Source organism: Sprattus sprattus (genome assembly GCF_963457725.1).
Source record: "Sprattus sprattus genome assembly, chromosome: 8".
In the NCBI taxonomy this organism is placed as follows: Eukaryota; Metazoa; Chordata; class Actinopteri; order Clupeiformes; family Clupeidae; genus Sprattus; species Sprattus sprattus.
This window is the reverse complement of record NC_137927.1, coordinates 2,024,987-2,043,701: the sequence shown is the minus strand read 5'-3', so window position 1 is coordinate 2,043,701 and position 18,715 is coordinate 2,024,987. Positions and strand designations below refer to the sequence as shown.

Genomic DNA, 18,715 nt, shown 5'->3' with positions numbered 1-18,715 from the left:
CAGCTCAGGGTAGCAGCTCTCTTTCATCTTGGATCAGGCCATCAACTAGTAATACAAATGAGGGAGAGTCAGTAATCCTACCTGGTCCAGAGGAGCCCATCACAGATGAGAAAGGACAGTGTAGGACTGAGTTATGTTCACAAGATAATTTGAGTTAGTTTGTTAACAAAATAAATATTTAAGTTGAGAAAATCCTGTGTTTTTTATTTATTTATTATTATTATTTTTATTGAATTAATACTTTTAGCGATTGGTGCCCTTTTTTTGGTTTGAAAAAAAATTCTGTGCACGTGCCTGGATGTATAAAAGGGAGATATTCTAGGAAAATATTCCAAACTCTTGATAGCATTTCCCATAGTCCTGTATTGTTTCTTTCATTAGAGGTGAAAGGATCCAAAGAGGCTGGTGCTGTGGCCTTGAAGGTGGTTGCTGTCCTGGGATCCTTTGGAATCAGGGTGTGCGACGACCAAACTGATATAGCTGACATCAGGATACGAGGTACAGTATTGTGTTTTTATGTATGTACTGCTAGTGCGTGTTAGAGACCACTCGAGTGAGAGTGCCAAACTAATCCTTAGCACTGTAATACAAGTCTTAATCTCTGTCAGTGTTGTTAAATCATTTTATATACAGTGATTCTGTGAGTTTTCAGACCCTTTCAAGCTTTTCACATATTGATGTTTCTTAAAACGGATTGATTTTTTTTTTCTCATCAATCTTCACACAATACTCCTAAATGACAAAGCAAAAACTGTCTAGTGGAGTAAAGTTGCAGTGTCTCGTTAAGTTTTCAAAAATAAAAAGTGAAATAATCAATTTTCATCAGTATTCAGACCCTTACTCAGCGGCGATGCAGAGAACAATAAGTGGGAGTTGTACACGCAATAGTTACATTATACGTCATATAAATTGTTTGTAAATTGGCTGATTTGATCTACAGATGCATCTCAGTAAATTAGAATATCATCAAAAAGTTGATTTATTTCAGTAATTCGATTCAAAAAATTAAACTCATATATTATATAGATTCATTACACACAGAATGATATATTTCAAGTGTTTATTTCTTTTAATTTTGATGATTATAACTGACAGCTAATGAAAACCCCAAATTCAGTATCTCTTCTGTGTTAAAAGGATTTACACACAGAATGAAAAGCATTTTTAACACAGAAATGTTTGACTACTGAAAAGTATGAACATGTACAGCACTCAATACTTGGTTGGGGCTCCTTTTGCATAAATTACTGCAGCAATGATGCGTGGTATTCAATTTCAATTCAATTCAATTTTATTTGTATAGCGCCATAACAATACAATTGCCTCTCGGCGCTTAACAGAGCCCAGAGCCTGAACCCCCTTAGTGCATGCACAACGGCAACAGGGGCAAGAAAAAACTCCCTGTTAGGCAGGAAGAAACCTTGAGCAGAACCACGGCACATAGGGGGGGACCCATCTGCTTGAGGTCGGCCGGGTGGAGACAGGAAGGTGGGACGGGGGGAAGGGGGGAAGGGGAAGGGTAGTGTGGCAGAAGGGGAAAGGAAGCAACAGGGGCAATACACAGCCAGCATTTGGTCACTGGACATATGTGTACATACATCTGGTGGTAAATACATGATACAGACAAGACCAGATTACTGAGGCAATAGGGTTACTGTTACAGGGGTAGGGGATGTAGGGACAGAGAAACATTTCGGTGGAGGCAATAATGTATATTGTACATAAATGCTAGCATAGGGTATTGGGTAGAGTAGGTGTACGGCAATGCAGTGGCAGTGGGTGCGGTTGGCCGAGGGTTTCTCTGGGTAGACCAGGTAGAGAGACTACGTGCAGAGTGGTGGGGGTGGGGAGGGAAAGTTCCACATCCATCAGCGATTGGAACACGCCTGGCTCCGGGGAGGCAGTGGACCTTGCAGGGGCCACTTGTTGAAGGGGGGGGTGTGGACATCGGAGGCGATCAGTCTGTGGCACTGCTGGGGTGTTATGGAAACCATGGTTGCTCTGATAGCGGCCTTCAGCTCTTCTGCGTTGTTGGGTCTGGTGTCTCGCATCTTCCTCTTCACAATACCCCATAGATTCTCAGGTTTAGGTCAGGCGAGTTTTCTGGCCAATCAAGCACAGGGATACCATGGTCCCTAAACCAGGTACTGGTACCTTTGGAAGTGTGTGCAGGTGCCAAGTCCTGCTGGAAAATGAAATCTGCATCTCCATAAAGCTGGTCAGCAGAGAGAAGCATGAAGTGCTCTAGTCTTCCTGGTAGACGACCTTGACCTTGGACCAAGCAAACACCTGCAGATGACATGGCACCCCAAACTATCACTGACTGTGGAAACTTTACACTGGACCTCAAGCAACTTGGATTCTGTGCCTCTCCTTGCTTCCTCCAGACTCTGGGACCTTTATTTCCAAATTAAATGCAAAATTTACTTTAATCTGAGAATAGAACTTTGCACCACTGAGCCACAGTCCAGTCCTTTTTGTCCTTAGCCCAGGTAAGACGCCTCTGACATTGTCTCTGGTTTAAGAGTGGCTTGACACAAGGAATGCGACAGTTGAAGCCCATGACACTGCACGAAAAGCAAGATTATCGGGCCCGTAAACGCTGTGATACAGCTGCGAATGATCACCATTCCTGGCTGATCGCGGACATTCCCCCGAAATATCCGTCTGCCGCATACGAACGGAATTTCCCGGAAAGGAACCTGCGAGGGGAGGGGGGCCGATGTGTTTAGCATTCTCACCTCCCGCTGACAGAGGTGCGAAATGCTCTTATTAGCATATTGACTGTCAGCAGTCTAGCCACACACACCCTGCTGCAGCCATTGGTTGAAAACGACAAGGAATTGAATTAAAACGTCTTGTGATGAGACGGAATGAGATTCTGTCTATAAGTCAGCTTTCAACTGACAAAACGTATCCCCTCCCATTTACAGCTATTGCCCCATAAAAACGAAATTAAAATGTACATGATAATAATTTAATTAATATTCTGTCTTTAGGGTTTTGCTCCGGGGTTATCACATTTCTTGATTCGCCTTCCGTTTTCAGAGTTCTGTCTTTAGGGTTTTGATTTCGGGAATATCACGATTCTTGCTTTGCCTTTCATTTTCAGAGTTCGAGGGTTGCAATGTACTTTCGAGGCTGTTCCACTCATATTCCGGAGCTTCCTCTCTGTAATGTTCTTGAGATTCACTTTTGGCATACAGAGTCAGGCTTACTCTGATATTGAGATGGTCATTTCGCAACTTGGGACATGTTTGCCACTCGTAAATATCTAACCTGTGTTTTTTCAGGTAGATTCTGAAATCTTACGCGAGCTTCACGAGATTCGAACCTGCGCTCTTCAGGTTACTGGTACTGTGTGTACCTAATGGTGCTGTTTCTAACCGCTTAGCCACCTTTGCTGGTAAGGATCTTGCTCATCGGTGCAACCAAGTACCTGGTTTATCATTCCTCCCTCCTCTGAGGTATTTATCTTCTGTTACTGGAGCGTGCGAATTGGGAATTGTTTAGTGGACTTATGTGACGTTTTAATTATGTTCATGTAAAGGCGCCCGAGGCAACATTAGAAACTTTAGACTAGAATAATAAACGTTCAATTTCTAGTCTTTTTTACACATAGTAAGTTTCAATAACACCATACCATTACATATCGACATTCACAGTGGTGTAGTGGTCCCTGGAGAAGTGGGTATACTCTTTATTTATTCATACAGCACAGGATAAACACCCTGTTTTGAGAAGTGGGTATACCCAATGCTGACTGAAAAATAAGTGGGTATACTCCGTATACCTGCGTATACACTGGACTACACCACTGGACATTCGAGGAGCAAAGATGAGAAGTCGTTGTGTGGTGAGAACTGATGAAAAAATCACCTGCCTTCTGTTTTCCACGGTAGATCGCATGTTATGCTAGAAATGGCTTAGCATAACATGGATAAAAAATAAACATTTATTGTTTACATTTTTCAAAGCATTCTTAGTTCATAGCATTTTTTCACACCTGCCTAAAACTTTTGCACAGTACTGTATATATATATATATATATATATATATATTTACATGGTAAGACTGAGCACAGCAACAAGACACAACGTAGTTATACTGCATCAGCAGTGAGGATCGTAGACGCAGTGTTCAGCCAAGGAAACTTAATGCAGCTGATGAAAAACACATCAAGCTTATTTACCTTCGAAATCGGAAGATTTCAAGCAGTGGCATCAGCTCAGAACTGGCAGAAACCAGTGGTACCCAGGTACAGACATTTACTGTCCGGGGAAGTCTGGCCAGAAGTGGTCTTCATGGAAGAGTTGCAGCCAAAAAGCTCTACCCCGACAAGGAAACAAGGCCAAGTGACTGAACTAAGCACGTAAACATAGAAACTAGGGTGCAGAAACATGGCAGAAGGTGCTCTGGACCGATGAGTCAAAATTAGAAATATTTGGCTGTAGAAGAAGGCAGTTTGTTCGCTGGAGGCTGGAGAGAGGTACAATAATGAGAGTCTGCAGGCAACAGTGAAGCATGGTAGAGGTTCCTTTCCAGTTTGGGGCTGCATTTCTGCAAGTGGAGTTGGAGATTTGGTCAGGATGAATGGTGTCCTCAATGCTGAGAAATACAGGCAGATACTAATCCATCATGCAATACCATCAGGGTGGCGTATGATTGGCACCAAATGTATTCTGCAGCAGGAACATAACCCCAAACATACAGCCAATGTCATTAACAACTATCTTCAGCTTAAAGAAGAACAGAAAGTCCTGCAAGTGATGGTATGACCCCCACAGAGCCCTAATCTCTACATCATCGAGTCTGTCTGGGTTTACATGAAGAGACAGAAGAATTTTAGGAAGCCTACATCCACAGAAGATCTGTGGTTAGTTCTCTAAGATGTTTGGAACAATTTACCAGCCGTGTTCCTTCAAAAACTGCGCAAGTGTATCTGGAAGAATTGATGCTATTTTGAAGGCAAAGGGTGGTCACACCAAATATTGATTTAATTTAGAATTTTCTTCTGTTCCTTCACTGCATTTTGTTAATTTATGAAGAATTGATGAAAATAAACTGTTAACACTTCCATTTTTGAAAGCATTCTTAGTTTACAGCATTTTTTCACACCTGCCTAAAACTTTTGCACAGTACTGTATATATATAGTTGATCTCTCTTATTTGACGAAGCAGTGAGTAAGCTGTCTTTCAATGTCTCTTGTAGAATTATCTCACATGTTTATGGTGGTATGTGTTTAAAAGTTTTAACTTAGGCTATGTGTAATGTTCCTAACTTATATATTATAATTTCACCTTAATGTTCTTGATTCGTTTCTGGCATGTAATTAAGAGTCGTTAACAGTCGTTAAGCAACTTGGGCCATGGTTGCCACTAGTGGGGATCGAACCTGTGACTTTCAGGTTTTTTAAATCAATGAAGCAGTGACGGGGTGCCTCCCCTGGCGGGGGGGGGGGGGGGGGGGGAGTACTTTTCAATCCAGGTCAATTCAATTAACATAACAAAACCTAGGCCTGGCCAAGGGGAAGGGGTGGGGGGGCTTTCACACCAATGTGGGCTTCTACGGCAATACACAGGGTCGAAGACTGTCGTAAATCCCACATTTCATGCAGTGTGACCTGGACACGTCTGTGCGTGGTGGCTCTTGAAGCACTGACTCCAGCTGCAGTCCACTTCTTGTGAATCTCCCACAAATTCTTGAATGGGCTTCGTTTCCAATCATCTCAAGGCTGCGGTTATCCCTGTTGCTTGTGCACCTATTTATAACACATTTTTTCCTTCCATTCAACTTTCCATTAATGTGCTTGGATACAGCACTCTGTGAACAGCCAGCTTCTTTAGCAATGACCTTTTGTGTCTCACCCTCCTTGTGCAGGGTGTCACTGATCATCTTCTGGACAACTGTCAAGTCAGCAGTCTTCCCCATGATGGTGTAGCCTACTGAACTAAACTGAGAGACCATTTAAAGGCTCAGGAAACCTTTGCAGGTGTTTTTAGTGAATTAGCCGATTAGAGATAGATAGATAGATAGATAGATAGATAGATAAATACTTTATTAATCCCGTGGGTAAATTCTGGGATCTTGCAGCTCTCACATATTTACAATAATTACAAACAATATATACAGACATTACAAACAATACAATTCAGCTATGTACATGGTGTAAAGTGCATAATAATTAAAGTTTCATGGCAGCTGGGACGAATGACCTCCTATGTCGCTCAGTCCTTGTTCTTATCGTGTTGAGCCGCCCGCTACGGAGGCTGCTTGACTGTCCTGCCAGGACATCTCTTAGACCTACGAAAGTCTAAGTGGCTTAGACCTACGGAAGTCAATGTCCAACTCCTTGGTCTTGCTGGTGTTTAGGAGTAGGCCATTCCTGTCACTCCAGTCGCCGAAGGCTATCGCCAGTTCCCTGTACGGGGGAACCCTCACACACGCCACTATAGCCGTGTCGTCAGAGTATTTTTGGACGTGCCAGGTCTCAGAATTGTAGATGAAGTCAGATGTGTAGAGGGTGAACAGGAACGGAGCCAGCACAGTCCCCTGCGGAGCCCCAGTGCTACTCACAACTATGTCAGATGCACAGCTCCCCAGTCTGACAAACTGCGGCCGTCCTGTTAAATAGTCCGTGATCCAGGAAGTAAAGAAGGGATCATCCCCCATCCTTTCAAGCTTTTCTCCAAGTAGGAGAGGCTGGATGGTGTTAAAAGCGCTCAAAAAGTCAAAGAACAAAATCCTCACTTGACTTCCCGGCTCGTCCAGGTAGGCGTAGGCCCGGTGAAGCAAGTAGAGGACAGCATCATCCACTCCTACTCTCTCCCTGTATCCGAACTGCAGGGGGTCAAGTGCATGTTCAGTCAGAGGTCTCAGGTGACGAAGAACCAGCCGCTCAAGTGTCTTCATGACGTGAGATGTGAGGGCCACCGGTCTGTAGTTGTTGAGCACGGCAGGGCATCCAGTCTTGGGTACCGGCACGAGTGTGACACCATGAGTCTTCAATATTGAACCTTTTCACAATATTCTAATTTTCTGAGATACTGAATTCTGGGTTTTCATTAGCTGTCAGTTATAATCATCAAAGTTAAAAGAAATAATCACTTGAAATATATCAGTCTTTGTGTAATGAAACTTTCACTTTTTGAATCGAATTACGGAAATAAATCAACTTTTTGATGATATTCTAATTTATTGAGATGCACAATATACAGTGCCCTCCACATATTGGCACCCCTAGTGAATATGAGCAAAACAGGCTATGAAAAAATCCCTAACCTAAATATTTTCCCCCAAAACATCTGTGCCACAATTATTAGCACCCCTAGAAAAACCTTGTAATAAAAATCTAACTGAAGTATAATTCCAGTCATGTTTACATTTTTAAGTTCACCTGTTTGATAAGGAACCCCATAGAGGTCAACCATGACTTCCTGTTCCACTGGCGTACAAATATGAGGTAACACAGGCCAAATTCCATTAGTCATTCATCACTATGGGAAAGACTCAAGAACACAGTGACGATCTGCGACGGAAAGTTGTTGAGCTGCACAAATCAAGAAATGGACACAAGAAAATCTCTAAACAGTTGAAAATACCCCATTTCCACTATCATGGAAATAATTAAGAAGTTTAAAGAGACAGGAGATGTAAGGAATCAGACTGGAAAAGGACCTGTCTGTAAATTGACCCCACGCACCGTGAGGAGGACGGTTCGACTGGAAAAATTATCTCCAAGGATCACAGCTGGAGAATTGTGAATGTTAGTTGAGTCTTGGGGTCAGAAAGTCTCCAAAACTACCATCAGACGCCACCTTCATCACCACAGGTTGGTTTAAGGGTTGCCAGAAAAAAGTCTCTGCTGTCAATTAACAACAAACTAAAGCGCCTACAGTTTGTTATATGGTCAGATGAGACCAAAATAAAGCTTTTTGGCAACAAACATCAAAGATGGGTTTGGCGTCGCCAGAAGGATAGCCATACAGAAGAGCACCCCATACCCAATATGAAGTATGGTGAAGGATCTTTGATGTTGTAGGGCTGTTTTTCTTCCAAAGGCCCTGGACGTCTTGTTAGGATACATGGTATCATGGACTCCATCAAATACCAGCAGATATTAAATAAAAACCTAACAGCCCCCTCCAGTAAGCTATAAATGGGCCATGGTTGGACCTTCCAGCAGGACAATGATCCGAAGCACACCTCAAAATCCACACAAAAATGGTTCACCGACCGCAAAATAAAGGATTTGGCCATCACAGTCCCACGACCTAAACCCCATAGAAAATCTGTGGGATGAGCTGAAGCCGAGTCTACAAACGTTGACCTCAGAATCTGAAGGATCTGGAGAGATACTGCATGTAAGAATGGTCTCAGATCCTGTGCCATGTGTTCACCAACCTCATCACGCATTATAGGAGAAGACTCAGAGCTGTTATCTTGGCAAAGGGAGGCTGCACAAAACATTTAATTAAGGGGTGCCAATAATTGTGGCACACATGTTTTGGGGAAAACTATTTATTTAATGTCAAAAGTTTTTTTTTTCTTTCAATAATTTTACTTTAATGAAAAGGTAAGATTTTTGTGAATATTTTTTTTGAGTGAAAGACCAAGAGAATAAACAGCAAAGACATATTTTTTCATAGCCTGTTTTGCTCATATTTACTAGGGGTGCCAATATTTGTGGAGGGCACTGTATGTTCCCTATCATTTTAACCCTCCTATTATCTTTGTGGTCAGATTGACCCGATTTAATGTTTATGGTATCTAAATAAAAAGAAACAAAATGTAAATATAAAATCAAAATGATGATATGTTTTCAATGTCCTATAAACATGCTGTTCGCATCGGTGTTCTTTGGGGTCAATTTGACCCCAGTCTGTTTTAGAAGTATAAAACATATAAGAAATATCAACATTTTACACACAGTGTTACTAATCTTGATAACATAAATTGTTTTTCATTCCAAATGTTTTAGATCAGTGAGATTTTATGGGGATCTGTGTATTTATCCATAGTGGTATAACAGGTATTCTGGATGTATGAGGGGGGTGGGTGGGGGTGTTGTTTTATTTAAAGGGATATTTAGGTAGTCAAGAAACAAACATAAAGTACCTGACACGTAAAACTTGTGGAACATATAATTATTATCATTTTTTAGAAGTTTATATTGCTGGGGTCAAATTGATCCCAAGGATAATAGATGTTAGTACATTTGAAGGTAACAGGAGGGTTAAGTTGCTTTTCAGGGTTTTTTACATGCAAAACTCATAGCTGTAGGGGTTTGTAAATTGTCGTTGGATTTATTTTTTGCAGGAATTGAGGCATCTGCTATGGTCCAGTCGAATAATACAGAGATGTTTGTTAGGCTGAAGGATATTGTGGTGATGGACGTCAAACCAAAAACAGTCCATAAAAAGGTGATTTTTTTTTAGATCTCTGGAATCCACACAGGAACTTCAGCAACTTGTAGACAATGCCTAGGAACAGTTGCCTGAGTAAATCCAAGACAGGCATCGCCAAAGGACTCCAGTGTCTAAACTTAGAATCACTCTTGTAGTTTGGAGTTCTATGGTACTGAACATGTCCTGACTATCATTGCAGTTCTGTTTCTATGGTACTGAACATGTCCTGACTATCATTGCAGTTCTGTTTCTATGGTACTGAACATGTCCTGACTATCATTGCAGTTCTGTTTCTATGGTACTGAACATGTCCTGACTATCCTTGCAGTTTTGTTTCTATGGTGCTAAACATGCCCTGACAATCTTTGTCAGTATAGGACAGTACTGTAACTGTGCAGCTCTTTGTCCTCTTGATATCAGTGTTTGCATAACATACAGGACAGAAACTGCCATCAAGGTCCAGGAAGTGTTATTTCTCCAACCCATGTGCTCTCTTGTTGAGAGATTGATTACTGGTTTAAGACTTAATGAACATTTAAATATGAATCCCACCATCTTCCTGAACTGATTACTCTGAGTTAGTAGCCATTCTGTCAGTTTCAGATATGTCTCTAATCAAGTTGTGCCCCTTTGCTTTTGTGTGTCCATGTTGTTTAATGGAAGGTGGTCTCCATTGTTGGCGAGGAGGTGTTCAACTTTAAGATGTGTCTTTACCCCAACGCTACCGAAGGAGAGGCCTACTTAGACACTGCAAAGGTTGATGGGAAGGTTACCCTAAGGACGGGCTGCATCCAGATTGTGTATCTACACACATTTTTTATGTCTCTGCTGGTGAGAACACATGCACACACTCAGACACAACATTCACACACAGATGTACAGATGTCAAACACATAGGCAGACATTTGTACGATGTAGAGTTGTAGTGAGTATTCAAACAGAGTTAACTGTTCCAGAGTTTACTCTGATATGTTTAACGTATTCCAGAACTCTGGGCACAATTTAAATATCATAGTATCAGTGCCAGAGTTACATCTCTAAAAAGTGCTTCCTCCTGCTGTGCTGGTACTGTTCCTACTGTCACTGCCAGATCTGAGTCAACGTTCATATTTGGGTCGCTGCTTCCGCTGCCTAACTTCCGTTTTTGGCGTAGTCTCAAAACAAACATTTGGATATGAATCTTAGTGACTCACATCGAGCAGCAACACCCACAACTGCTACTTTGCCTTTTTGTCTCATATTTTTCATATTTATGTTCCTTTCAGGGTTCTCTTATGTGCTTCTTTCAGTGTTGTTCTCCCAATGAGGTACTGATTTACCATCTGATGCTGTGCTGACTCATCATATAAACACCGTTCCCTGCGTCATTTAATGAGATTTTATGAGGCAATCACTCATTTACATGCTCCCAGAATCAACCACTTACAGACCTGCCAAGTCTCCCGTTTTTCCGGTATCTCCCGTATTTCTTACCCATCATCCGCCCCCCTCCCGTTTTGTCATTTCTCCCCGTAATCTGCCATCATTTTACAAGGTCCAATTGTATTTTATAAATACGCTTTTCAATTTGCAAAAGCATTTGTCCATCACAGCCAATTGAAATGTGCACCAGATAAGAAGTGAGGTCATATCTCAGCACATCTTTGTTATATCTTAAAGCCCCAATATGCAACAATTATACTTCAGGATTAGGGTTAGGATAAGCAGTTTAACCTTAAAATAACAGCTTAAAAAAAATTGGGGCACTATAATGACTTTTAATATGGAGAATCACGTCCGTCCCATGACGATAGCAGGGTCCATAAGCATATAACTGCGTTCTGTAGTTTTGCCTGCCGCAGCCCGCCGACCTGACTTTTTTACTTTCTGCCGATCTAGTAAGTAGCTTATTTGCCGTCTTGCTTTGTCTTATGTTGCACTTGCTTGATGTTTGACAGTGTAAGGATCCATTGAGTAACTAATTTGTCATAATGTCAAAGTCAGCACATTTCAAGAGATTTCGTTAGTTTTAGCTGCTAGCATACCTTTAGCGAATAGCTATTGTTCCGTTGTGCTGCTTTAACTTAACCTTGTACATGGCATGTGGATGTTGTGGGGAAGCATAAAACCTTTGATGTCTGTGGAGCGCTGCAACAAGCAAAAATGCGTTTTTGGCTAGTAACTTTGGTCAGCTTTGCCCTATTTTTTTTTTTACTGTTGATACTGTGGGAGTTCCCAAGATCATGACATAGCAGCATAATTGATGCGGACACCATACTGGGTTTTATGAAAATGTTTTCCAATCTTTACCAAAATTGCACAGCTGATCTTCAGACCAAACAAAACTGTTATCTGTCACAGCCTTTCGAAATCGGCACTGAAGCCACCAAACAGAAAGTGGGGTCATATCTCAACTCTTTGATCTTTTGACAACAAACCTGGTATATGGACTCGGGACCCCTTCTAGAGGTGCTCCAAAATATTGTGTCTTTTGACCACTAGGAGGCACTGTAATAAGCTAAAGCAGGTTTTTCCTAATAACCTTTGATGTGTTATGGGTATATGGCCAGGATATATGGCCTTAAAGTGACATCAAGTTTCCACAGCAATTATGCCCTGCTAGGCTGCTTGCAGCTGTAGCCACACAGTGCATTGCTTAAAGTATGTGGACACCCATAAATCACTCTTATGTGGCTATTCAACAGCTTAAGTCACACAGTACATTGCTTAAAGTATGTGTCAACTGGGAACTTTCAGATGCAATATGTTAATATGTTTAATATAATGTAAGATGAAGTGTTACACTGGCATGCCCTCTCCAGGGTTACCAGCGAGTTCTATTATAACTCAAAAACATTATACTGTTTGACTTATTCATAAATCCAAGCCCCTAATTCATATGTAGCGAGTTTCAATAATAACTAAATTGCTTATCCAGTGTGTAACGCACTGAGCAATGTAGGACCTTTTAATTTTCAAAATCTAGAATAAATCCAAAAGCTCAGAAGATTCAGACAAAAACAGAAGGTATCTCAGGGGGAAATACACCGTAGATAATTCCAGGGAAATCTAGAATAAATCCAAAAGCTCAGAAGATTCAGACAAAAACAGAAGGTATCTCAGGGGGAAATACACCGTAGATAATTCCAGGGAATTCTTACACAAAACATGTCAAGAAACGGCTCCAACAGCTCACAAGCAAAAGAGAAAACCAAGAATGTCCCAAATAAAACAGGCAAGACCAGAAAGTAACTCCAGTATGCTAAGTGAATAGTCCACACTTACCAATAGTAACTGGTGGACCCTTGGACCCTTGTCACGCACGCCCCATCACTAATATTATTCTTAAAAGTAAAATTGGGGACTTTTTGACCTGGGCCCTATTTCTCATCTGTCTGGGGCGAAATTGGTCCTGTACTCCAGTACCGCAAAATGGCCATCCAATGTAATCCTATGGATACTGCATCTTCGTCAAACTAAACCGTTTTTTTCAGCCACTGCCTGGCTCATAATATAATTATAAGTGTCTGAATAGATGGAAAGGATCCCTACAGGGATAGACATGTGTCTGAATACATGGAACTCATCCCTACAGGGATAGACATGTGTCTGTTGACCTCAATAGAAGCAGAACCTGGAACTACACAAACAGTAGAAGTCATTTTCTACACTTTCTTTACAATGAACCTACGAAGATGGGAAAATTGGGCCCCGGTATAAAAAATCCTGAAGTTTACCTTTAATGTAGAATTATTTGTATATGGATTGGTTTTCATGGATATAAATTGCATCTCGGAATGCTTTTGGTTGAATATAATCTTGAACAATTGTCATGTTTGTCACCAGACTCTCATCTAAAGCGGCACATTGCTTCTGATCACATATGCATCTTCAGTGACTGCTCCTTATGTATGCATTTCCTCTTCTCCATCTCTTCTCCATCTCTTCTCCCTTTGGCTTGAGATGCTCTGACATACATTCTGCTCTTCAGGTGTTTGTGGATAACTTCCAGGCAGCCAAATCAGCCCTGACGGCAGCGACCTCTCAGGCAGCAGAAAGGGCAGCTAACAGCATGAAGGAATATGCTGAAAAGAGTTTCCGTCTGTCCATGGATGTCAAACTGAAAGCCCCCCTCGTCATCATTCCCCAGTCCTCTTCTTCCCATAATGCATTACTGGTTGACCTGGGACTCATTACCGTGAGCAACTGTTTCAGTCTGGTTCCATCTAACGAAGGACCCCTCCCTCCCCTTCTGGAGACCATGGAGATCAAACTCACCCAACTCAAACTGGTCAGGTACATGATGAGGTACGGTTCAAAATGCTTTGTCAACTTAATCCAATGTTTGTCCAGTGTGAATAAGAGAACATATTAGGGTAATGAGGGTAGGAGCCATTTAGGTAATGTAATGAATAGACTGTGATTAAGAGCCTTTTTCTGGAAGAGTCAGGCAGAGTGTGATACTTTTAAGTGGTAGATATGTGGCCAAACCCATGTCAAAAAGAGTGTGATACTTTAAGTATGTGTGGCCAAATACATGGCAAAAAGAGTGTGATACTTGAAGTAGTATATATGTGCCCAAACACCTGGCAAAAAGTCTGATACTTTGAGTATGTTTGGCCAAAAATATGGCAAAAAGAGTGTGATACTTTAAGTATGTGTGGCTAAACACATGGCAAAAAGACTGAGATACTTTAAGTACAGCCGCGGAAAAAATTAAGAGACCACTTCAAAATTATCAGTTTCTCTGGTTTTACTATTTATTGGTATGTGTCAAAGTAAAATGTACATTTTAGTTTTATTCTATAACCTACTGGCAACATTCCTACCAAATTTCAAATAAAAATATTGTCATTTAGATCATTTATTTGCAGAAAAATGACAATTGGTCAAAATAGCAAAAAAGATGCAGTGTCTTCAGATCTCGAATAATGCAAAGAAAACAAGCTCATATTCATTTTTAAACTACACAATACTAATGCTTTAACTTAGGAAGAGTTCAGAAATCAATATTTGGTGGAATAACCTTGATTTAAAATCACAACTTTCATGTGTCTTGGCATGCTCTCCACCAGTCTTTCACATTGCCGTTGGGTGACTTTATGCTACTCCTGGCGCAAGAATTCAAGCAGCTCGGCTTCTTTTCATGGCTTGTGACCATCCATCTTCCTCTTGATCACATTTCAGAGTTTTTTTTATGGGATTTAGGTCTCGAAATTGGGCTGGCCATGACAGGGTCCTGATCTGGTGATACTCCATCCACACCTTTACTGGCCTGGCTGTGTGGCATGGAGCATTGCCCTGCTGGAAAAAACACTTCTCAGAGTTGGGGAACATTGTCAGAGCAAAAGGAAGCAAGTTTTTCTTCCGGGACAACGTTGTACTTTGCCTGGCTGAGGTTTGTAAAAGACCATAAGGATTGAACCAAAGCCGACTGGAGGGTCTCCTAGTTCGTCTTCTCTGATGAGTCCAATTTTCAGCTTTGCCCAACACATGGTCGTCTGATGGTTAGACGGAGACCTGGAGAGGCCTACAAGCCACAGAGTCTTGCACCTACTGTGAAATTGGACTCATCAGAGAAGACGAACTAGGAGACCCTCCAGTCGGCTTTGGTTCAATCCTTATGGTCTTTTACAATCCTCAGCCACACTCATAAATGGTTTGTTCACAGTAATTAAGGCTTATTAATAGAAGTGTGACACTTAATAAGTATTGCGAAAACCATTTGTAAATTACATAATTGTCCCTTTATAAACTATTTGCAAAATATTAGTAATGTCTTTGTTCCTGCATTCATTCTAATCAGTAAAGCATTTGTAAAGACAGTTAGAAAATGGTATGTCCATAGTAAGCAAGCCCATGTAAAATGTTTATGAGTGTTTTTTCATTCATCATTCATGAATGATCTACTCACCTAAATCTAGACCTACATTTGTCCATGCCTTAAATAAAATGTTATGATTTAGAAATAGGCCTAAACTAATAGCTGGGGTGTAAATACATATGTGACAAATACCTACCAATAATGTAATCCATGATTAATTCAGGAGTTACTGCTGGTTAGTAAAGTATATTGTGTGAGCCCATCTAAAGTGAGCACTTTCTATGCTTTACAAAGCATTTATAAATGAGTTGCAAACATAACCTGGACACACACATGTATTCTTCTATTTGGACAGACAAATGCCTAAGGATAGTTAGTGTTAATGCATCTTTAACAAGCACTTAACACTTACATTCATGCTTAGAGTAACTACTGATTAGTTGACATCATGGTGTGAGCCCATCTAAAGTGAGGACTTGCTATGCTTTACTAGGCATTTGTTAATGAGTGATGAAAGTGATGAAAGCGTACAAATATTTATTTAAAACTAAATATTCACAATTCAAGTTGAAAATCATCACTCAAAATAATTGTCATTGAGTTCAAGTAATGCTTATATTTAGACATAAAAGCTTTACGCAGACATCAATAAAACATTTGTAAAGAAATTATGAGATTCGGACTGGAAAGGCTTTTCGTATGTCCTTGAACAGCCGTCCAAGTGGCCCGTCATCAGGATGACCGGAGCCAAAAAGTAAATAATTTTATCCGGATCACGGCACCATTGTAACAAGTCCTGCGTTGCGTTCTGTGTGAGTCTGTTTGCTGGGCAAGAAATGGCCACGCACTGAGGTTCTGATGCCTTGTTGCAGCGAAGTGGAGCTCAGCACACTGAACACATTAACATACAACAACATGCAGTCGTCAAACACACTGGATAATTAGCCTGTTAGCAGAGGGAAAACGTATGCTAGACCTCATGGCATATGACAAACAAGATACATGCATTAAATATCACATCGTATGTATCACATAGTTCCCAATCTTTGAGTATATACAATGTTATGTCATCATTCTACCATATCTTTGTGGGTTTATCACTTATAAATATATGTTTAGTATAGCATAGCTCTTTTCAGCAACTTCAAACTGGAGTCTTAAAGGAGATGCCAATAGGGGACCATATTTCTTAATAAGACACTAAGGATACTGTTCGAGAATGAAGTCCATTGTTTCCTCACAATTTAGTGTTTTCAATAATTGAACTGCATCGCATCGCATCACATTGCATTGAATCGTACTGAATCGTTTTTTATCAACATGCATCTTTTCTTGTATCGTATCGTGCCCATGTATCGTGATACGAATCGAATCGTTTTTGTCATGAGAGATTTACACCCCTAGTAGATATGTAGCCAAATACATTAATTAGATTATAGAAATACATAGAACCATACATATGGAGAATAGATTAGAGAGATACATAGAACCATACATATGGAGAATATAATGTCATAAAAACGCCCGAATAATAAAACGCATAAAAAAGAAAAACATATTAGAAGTTAGAGGGAACTTGACCAAAAGCCAAAGAGTAACCTCATGCTGACTAAATAGCTACTAATAAATAAATAAATAAAAGTCTAATCTCAGACTAATAATCGAATCTTCAACGCCAAATCTAAGGCAGAAAATAGACATTGAAAAGTCTGACTGTCAGCGTTTAAAAATGTTTTTTGGTTTTTGTTTTAAAAAGACTGACATGAAGAGCCAAAGTGAGGAAAGTCATTGAAAAGGCATCTCAGGATAAACAAGTACATTGAACAAAAGTGTTCTTTTGTTATTTCAATGTTTCAATGCATAGAAGTGTTTCAATGCCGATGCTTTAATGTTTCTGTTTAGTTTATTTGTATCAATGCCAGTGCAAAGCTCTCTATTTTAGCTCCATTCTAACATATTTTAATGAATTGCCAAATTACCAAAGTACTAAGCATGAAAAGCTTAATAGAGTAAACTACATTAACAGGTTAATAATTATTAGCAAACCATGTTCTAAAGTGGCAGTACAAACAGTGACATTCATTTGTGAAGATATATTCAACACACTATGTACACACTTACCTCACACTGGCCTTGTGCTTCCTGTGTTCTCCTCTCTCTGACGCATAGTACAAATCTGAAGGGCACGATGTCCTCTCAGGCTGAGACAGAGCTTCTCATGCCCATCAATCTGGAGCTCCAGGTCAAACGCAACCTTTCCTCAACCTGGTTTTCTAAAATACCTGGACTGGAGGTGCAAGGAGTCCTCAAGGCAATGAATGTGAGTTGTTTTTGCATTCACATTTCACATTTGAATTGTGAAACGGCCACTGTTCTATTTGTAAAGAAAGATATTGTCAAATGTACATATGTAATCCATTACTATGCTTAAAATATTAGTTAGTATTAGTGATCATTAGCCAACTTTCCTGTACAAATTCAGCTTTTTGGCCATCAGACTAGATGATATGTTGGGCGTAAACCAAATACTGCCCCTCATCAGAGAGACACCAACCCCATTGTGAAGCATGGTGATGTCATCATTCTCGGGGGATGTTTGTCTGTAGCGGGACCTGAAAAGCTTGTTAAGGGTGTAATTAACTCAGTTACATAAAGGTTCATCCGGGAGGAAAACCTGATGAAGTGTGCAAAGTAACTGCATCTCACGAGAAGATTTGTATTCCAGCAGGACAATGACCCTAGCATATAGCCAAAAGAAACACACAAATGGTGTAAAACAGCAACATTTCGGAGTTGTCCAGATCTTAGTCCAATATAATATTCGTAAGCCATACTGGAACTAAAAGGCTGGACTTGAAAAGGGCTGTTCACTGGCGATCCCCATGCAACCTGCCAGAGCTTGAGCAGTTTTACTCAATCAAATCAAATCAAATCAAGCTTTATTTATACGGCGCATGCAAGGAAGAATAATGTCCAAATGTGCAAAGCGGACAGATATCTCTCCACAAGGACTCAATATAGCAATAGTACCCAGGAGTCTTTTTTGGTGTTGTGTTTTGTGTATCTTTTGCAGATCTGTCTGGGGGAAGAAGACTTCAGTCTCCTCACAAAGATCATGATGGACAACATTGGAGAGGAAACAAGCAGATGCTGTGATGTGAATACACCAGCTACCACAGGTACTGGGGCTCAAGTGACTTAATCAGCTACCACAGGTACTGGGGCTCTAAACCAGCTACCACAGGTACTGGAGCTCTATAGATACTGAACACTCCACATCCTCCATTCTTGATGATTCCAATGGTACCTGTAATCTGTCTTTATTCCCTTCAGAGTGTCATCAGAATGAAGAGAAGACATGTTCTTTACCTGAAGAGCTGACCGTCTCGCCATCATCAGAAGCAGGAGTTCCCCAGTTAATCTCTAATGGAGACCTTGGGGAAAACACAGTTAACATTCTGCTCAACTTTGAAATCAAGGAGGTGTGTAGACAATCACACATAC

At 40.6% G+C, this 18,715-nt stretch overlaps 1 protein-coding gene across 4 annotated transcripts in view; it reads left to right on the top strand.

Annotated features, from left to right (window-relative positions):
• Window positions 1-18,715, top strand: part of vps13c (vacuolar protein sorting 13 homolog C) — a 271,108-nt gene that overhangs the window by 116,274 nt on the left and 136,119 nt on the right. For 3 of the 4 annotated variants that reach the window (XM_080843883.1, XM_080843882.1, XM_080843885.1), the window contains 8 exons: window positions 382-498; window positions 9,320-9,423; window positions 10,072-10,239; window positions 10,674-10,715; window positions 13,379-13,695; window positions 17,381-17,531; window positions 18,285-18,390; window positions 18,545-18,693. In XM_080843883.1, the coding sequence (XP_080700009.1) occupies window positions 382-498; window positions 9,320-9,423; window positions 10,072-10,239; window positions 10,674-10,715; window positions 13,379-13,695; window positions 17,381-17,531; window positions 18,285-18,390; window positions 18,545-18,693 (1,154 nt within the window). The remainder of the gene's footprint in view (window positions 1-381; window positions 499-9,319; window positions 9,424-10,071; window positions 10,240-10,673; window positions 10,716-13,378; window positions 13,696-17,380; window positions 17,532-18,284; window positions 18,391-18,544; window positions 18,694-18,715) is intronic. The other variant, XM_080843884.1, reaches the window with a different exon arrangement.